The following is a 6,659-nucleotide window of genomic DNA, read 5'->3' as shown; positions in this document are numbered from 1 at the left end:
GACCGTTGGCAAGATGAGGAAGCCTGCTAGGCATCCTCAATGAGCTAATGCCCCGAGATACTTAGACTACCGGCAGAGCGAAACCAAATGTCTCGAATTTGTGGGCAGTCGAAGAAAAGGTGACTGGGCGTTTCACAGGTGCAGTGAAAGAATCTACTATTGACCTAACCCTAACTACTGAAACGTAGATAAAAGTAAACGACAACATTCTTCTCTGCTTTATTGGGAGGGGTCGGCCCCTTTATATAATAAACAAGACTTGACCAACAAGCCAACACATCTATTCAAACTCTAACACAATCTCTAAACTAATCGGACTCTTTCCTAACAAAGATGCTTAATCAACTAGGACTCTAATCAAGGGATAAGACTCCATGTTTGATGGGCTGGTCCACATAACATCTCTCCCATGAAAAACAACTTGCGGACAAGCTGCATGTTGTCAATTGCCTCCCAGGGGCCCTTGGTTGCTAGCATATGTGGAGCTATCTTGGTCAATAGTCATCAACCTTGATGAAGAAGAGCCACGCACATTGGTGACCCCGAACATAAATCTCGTCGCAGTTGAAGCAAATGCCTTGGAGATGACGTTTTGCTAACTCGGCTAGAGTGAGGTGCCGAACCTGCCGTGGTGGGGTTCACTTTGGAGTGGATGATGGCAGAACATGTGCTAGTGGCGCTGGCGGGGAAGGTATTTTAGCTACGTTGACCGCAAGAAGATCAGAGGGTAACAAGGGCCCTATTGGACTAGAAGGTTGGTGTGGTGACGTTATTGGTGGGAAATGCTGCTGCTCATAGTCCTTGGAGAAGGAGATGGCAGTTTGGAGGTCACATGGCTGCTGAAGCTCGACCTGCTGGTGTAGTCGGCAATCGAGGTAGTGAACAACAGGCGTGCCAATTCGCCCAAAGGATTGGCGCGGAGTGACGGCTAAAATTGAACATGGCAAGCTTCCTTGAACTGCTCCCATGTCGGCATGCCGAAATCGCGCTCGAGCTTTAAGTACTAGAAGTGAGTATCATTGGTGAGGTGGTATGTTGCAGTGCGGACCTTGTCAGCGCACGGAGGAAAAACTGCTCGCATCTATGGAGCCAACCAAGAGGATCGACCGAACCATCGTAAGTCGGGAAGTCGAGCTTGTGCAAGCGAGGCACGCCTGAACCAAAAACTGAGCTGAGGTGATTGTTAGGTGGGGGTTGGGGGGTTGGGAGGGAGGTGATGGGCGGGGTGGATCTATAGATTGGTTGTGTAGGGGCGCGGCCATAGCGACGTATGAAATCGGTTGCCAGGTGGAGACATGGAGGCGGCGACGAAAATCTGTTCCTGCTGCTAATGGTAGGGTTGTTGATGCGGATGGTAGGTTGCTGCTGCTAATGGTAGGGCTGCTGCTGGTAGTGGATGGCAAAATTGGGGTGGGTTTTGGGTTGTAGGGTGAGGATAGGTGGTTGTGGCGAGTAAGGACATGGTTGGAGGTGGAAAAGGGTACTGGCGGCTGATGGTGGTTGGCAGCAAAAGTGGGCAAACTGCTCGACGGGTGGAGGTCCGGTGGCGGCGGTGACAGTGGTGATCCCCCCGCTAGAAACGGTACACGAGAGGCACCAGCCCGGCGAGGAGCACCTGGTCCTCCGCTTGTTGGCGTGCAAAGGCCTCCAATTGCTTTGTGATGATCTTCATTTGCTCCACAGTCTCGATCTTTGTCCACCATCGTAGATGGATTTCATACCAAATTGGAAGAATTTACTGCTGACCTAACCCTAATTATTGAGAAGTAGATAAAAGTAAATGACCATATTCTTTGCTTTATTGAGAGGGGTCGACCCCTTTATATAATAGACAAGACTTGACCAACAAGTCGATAAATCTATCCAAACTCTAATATAATCTCTAAACTCACTAGACTCTTTCCTAACAAGGATCCTTAACCAACTAGTACTCTAGTACTCTAATTAAGGGATAAGACTCCGCATTTGATGGGCTGGTCCACATAACATGCCGGAGCAGAAAGGACATTTGGGGTGGTCGAGGCAGCCAATGCGGTGAAGGAGAGCCCGAATTCTTGTCTTGCGGCAGTGGAGGATCCACAAGAAGGCCTTGACCTTCAAAGGCACGAAATGCTCCCAGTTGAGATCGTGGAGGGGCAGTCCACATCTTGAAGTTCGATTAATTTTCTAGACTAATAGTGCATATTTTACACTGAAAGTGAACACTTTGCCATCGCCCAAGCAAGCTTGCGCACGTCTGGACCGCTTCCCAAAGAGAGCGCATCCGTGAATAGGCCGAACTCAGCTTTTGCTCTCAAGCTTTTCCGGCCACATGCCGGTATCTCAATGGTGTTGAGGCGGAGGGGGTTAGGGATGCAAGCGCCCAGGTTTGGATTAAAGGAGTACATTGCGAGGAGTGCAGCTGCGTGGGGGCCTAGCGTAGTGTAGTTATTGTACCAGATAGAGGTGCTCAATCCGTCTCGCACAAACACCGCAATGATGGATCGGTATAGCGAGATTAGCGTGGCAAAACATTTCGAGGAGGGGGACGCCAGGCAGATGAGTAACCAAAGTACCTTCTCCGGACCCATGTCGTCTATGGACTTTGCACCCTGGTGAAGAGCCCATGAATAGGCCGAAGGAGAACCCCCCAAACATTTTGCTTGTCGTTCCAAAACATAGGGTGGCAGGGACGGTCCATTTGCTAATGATCCCTTTGCGGAAAGGGACTGCCATCGGTCGGCATGGAGAACATCATAGTTGTAGTAAGAATGAGCCTGCCCTCAAGCGAGGCTAGGCGCGTACGCCAGCTGGGAATGCGTCTCTCAATCTTGAATGCTAGAAGCCAAGGGTGCAGGCAGGCTATTTCGGGTCAGAAAGTGGGAGCCCAAGGTACGTCCATGAGCAGTTGCAAGATCAGCCGCACGCTCCAGCAACACCGACACCGACAGGGACGAAAGTGCTCTTGTAGTAATTGATCTCCAAACCAATAGCATCGATAAAATTTTCAAGATCAACCTCAGCTTCAAGATGTGTTCCATATCCTTTTCACTAGAATGAGCGTCGTCCGCATATTGAGTGACAGGGAAGGAAGGTTGTCCACAAGAGGGTGTCGTAGCCTTTACGGGGATGTATCCCACGCGATCTCCTCAGATGGGATCAATGATGATCAGTGGTTAGGGGACAACAGATCCCCTTGCCGAAGGCCATTCTTACATTCGATCCATCTTCCAAGGACACCATCTAGGAGCACCACCATCTTCCCAGTGGCAAGGATAGAGTGAATCTACTCGCACCATCTATCCCTGAAACCGTGTGCTCGGTGGACGCCGTCCAACGCAGACCAGCAGAATCAAACACCTTCTTGAAGTGCAATTTAAGAGCAATTGTGGCGGCGATGCGCAAAGTGACAACTTTGGTCAAGATCCATGGCATAGAGAGAGTTGCCAGTGATACACCTCACACTGATGAAACCTGTTTGCTTGAAAGGAACCAGGAGCTCAATGAAATGCTAGAGACGACACACCAAGATCCTAGTTACAACTTTCATGACGCAGATGGCGGTCCAATAATAGGCTAGGTGTTTAGTCATCTCGTCCTTTTTGTGCCGGTTGTGGCAACTTTTACCTTTTTTAACTTTTTTAGCTCAGTCCGAGCTTGTACTAGACCGCAGAACCTTTCGGGTGCTTGGCTTAATAATAGGGCTGCATGCATAATTCTGATGCAATGACCGGGGGGTGATCCTCTTCTAAAAAATGGCGCAGTTCTAGAGCGAGATAGGTCCGAAGCTGTCCTCCAGGAGCACCGACACAGCTTTCGGCAGAAGCGCAATGAAAACTTGGTTGATACCCGCAAGATGTGCACGTCCATGGTAGAATTCCTCAAGGAAGTTCAATTGATCATCTTTCACCAGGTCCCGGAAGAGCTTGAAGAAGCATGGACCAAAGCCGCCCGGGCTTGGGTTGTTGTCTGAGCGCATCCGGAAGACCGTGGACCTGAGCTCCTCCATGGCGAAAGGGCACTTAAGCTCAGGCAGCCCAAGGACACGTGGCAACACTAACTACAGAGGAACCACCCATGAAGATGAGGTAGTCGTCCCCAACAAGTTTGAGAAGACACCACTGATGGCGCCTTCTTTGACAACATGATTAAAGTAGGGGACGCCTTGGTCTGGATAACCTGAATCTTGTTACGTCAGAGACGGGCAGTGGTATTTGCGTGGAAAAAGACAGTATGTTGTCACCCAACTTGAACAGTTTGAAGATGTAGAACTGCCGCTAGTATGCATCCAACCTCTTGAGTTCAATGGAGAGCCGTTTTTTAACATCGTGGAGTGACTCTTGGGGTGGTGAGCAAGTGAAATTTCTCCACCAGATCAATCACCTCAATGAAAGCCCGACAGTTTGGCGCCAATTCTGGGGGCTGGTAAAGTGCGCAGGACCATCGTTTTAGACCCATCGCGGGCCCACTTGAGTGTACGTGACAGACGGCGGGCAGGGCAGCTTCCGTGACGTGGTTTTGTGTCCTGGCCCAAACCGCTTGGATCAACAAGTGGTATTCCTTGGACGCAGCCCACCATCGTTCAAAACAAAAAACCTGGCCGACCGGCGTGTGCGAGACCGCTTCAATCACCAAAGGAACAAGATTGTCGGGCAGTGGCGCGCGCCGCCGATTGCAGAGTTGAGTTGAAGAGAAGCCAAACCGTTTGGATCAACAAGTGGTATTCCTTGGACGCGGCCCACCATCGTTCAAAACAAAAAACCTAGCTGGCCGGCGTGCGCGAGACCGCTTCAATCACCAAAGGAACATGATCGAGTTGAAGAGAAGGTGACTCCAAGGCAGGTTGATATATATGCAGCCTGAGGCACACAAAGGTGGGGTCATCTCGACAGTTGGACCAAGTGTACCGCCTGTCGCGAGTGGTAGCTCATGGAGGGTGAGGCCGTCGACCACAAGGTTGAAGGCGGCCGCCGCGGCATAGTCGCGCCGGGGCGAGTTCTTGTCGTAGAGGAACCATGTTGAAAGCCTCCACGAAGATCCACGGAAGGGCGCACATGCTTGCAACCACATGCAGCTCTGCCACTAAATCCAAGCGAAGCTTAGGAGTGGAAGGGGTATAGATGTTCGTCACGACGGAGGCGGCGTCCGTAGCAAACTCGGAGAAGGACGTGATCGTGTAGGCAAGCACCTCGTCACGGACAAACTCGAAGAAAGCACAAATACTATTGCGTTTTCACTAATATCGTGCATGTACCATGTATTTATTATGCCGTCCTTGTGAACAATGATGAGATGAAATGGAAATAAGGTCTGTTCGTATATCATGTATACAGTCCGATATCATGTATTGAATAATAGTCTGCAAGTCTTTATTAGCTTTTGCTGATCTCTGATATAGTCTGTGTACTTTTATTTGTTGCAGGTTGATTTGGTTTCTACTGTACACATTGCTGACAAAGAGTATGTTCTATGGGCCCCTTTTCATGTTTAAACATTAGATTCTGCTGGCATTAACAGCTCTATGAATCGACAAACATGTCTATCACTAACATCGTTTCCTCATCACAAGATCCTTGCACTTATTGTCTGTTGGCACATTCTATAATTGATAGAAGTTGCCAACTAAGTGAACTATCTAAGACATATTATTTCTGTTCAGATATTTTGATAAACTCCAACAAGCACTTGCAGACTATGATTGTGTTCTGTATGAAATGGTGATAAGTCGGGATAATTTAAATAACCAGCAGGGCCCAACGTTTGCGAAGAAGCTGAGATCTTCGCGCAAAGGTTTCAGTATTCTTGGTTTCATACAGAAACAAATGGCTCGTATCCTTTCATTGGATTACCAACTAGATTGCCTTGATTATGGCGATGAGAAATGGCAACATGCTGACCTTGACTATGAGACATTCAAGCTGCTTCAGGTAATAAATTTAGTTACACTAGCACAGTGGCCTGCGCACATGCGCTGGCAACACCTTGATCATGAAACATTGACTTCCATTATCATGATTCAAATAGTCATATTGAATATGTGAGACATATGTATTTAGTAGATCATAATAGTCCTGCCAATAAGTTCGACTAAAAACACTTTTTTCACTCTCTCGAAAATACAAAAGCCTTTGCATTTCACTGCATTGATAGAGAGAAGTGTTGAGTATCATTGTTATTATGGAAACATAGGATGGCGTAGGATTTATTCCACCTTGCCTTGTACTCCAAAACGACCTTGTACTCCTATATATATGCCCATGAGGCTCAAGCAATATCAACGAACTATTCCACCAATTTCCTCTCTCCCTTCTAACATAGTATCAGTTTCCGGGTTCTAAACCCTAGTCGCCGCCGCTTCCGCACCCGCGCGCCGCCCCCGGGGCGGTCGGCCTCCATGACCGCCGCCGGGGGCCGCGCCGCCCGTGCCTAGGGTTCGTCCGCCGGTCGTGTTGACCGGCTGCCTAGAGTCTTTCTCCCGAGCCCTTGCTTCGGGTTTTTTCACTCTCTCGCCGGTCGTTTTGAACGGCGTTTTTTTCTTTTTGGTTTTTCGATCTATACTTGATCGGTTTGTGTCGCCCGCCGCCGCCATCGACCCCCGTGCGCCTCTACTCCGACATCGGCGCGACCGGCCGGCCTCGCGCGACAGGCGGCCCCTAACGGCCGTTGTTCGCGCGCCTGCC

At 49.4% G+C, this 6,659-nt stretch overlaps 1 protein-coding gene across 1 annotated transcript in view; it reads left to right on the top strand.

Annotated features, from left to right (window-relative positions):
• LOC123154555 (uncharacterized) overlaps nt 1-6,659 on the top strand; it is a 15,746-nt gene that overhangs the window by 1,997 nt on the left and 7,090 nt on the right. The window contains exons 2-3 of the mRNA XM_044573255.1: nt 5,402-5,439; nt 5,639-5,906. Of these exons, the coding sequence (XP_044429190.1) occupies nt 5,402-5,439; nt 5,639-5,906 (306 nt within the window). The remainder of the gene's footprint in view (nt 1-5,401; nt 5,440-5,638; nt 5,907-6,659) is intronic.

Source organism: Triticum aestivum, chromosome 7A (assembly GCF_018294505.1).
Source record: "Triticum aestivum cultivar Chinese Spring chromosome 7A, IWGSC CS RefSeq v2.1, whole genome shotgun sequence".
Classification (NCBI taxonomy): domain Eukaryota; kingdom Viridiplantae; phylum Streptophyta; class Magnoliopsida; order Poales; family Poaceae; genus Triticum; species Triticum aestivum.
This window is presented reverse-complemented; position numbering and strand designations above follow the sequence as displayed.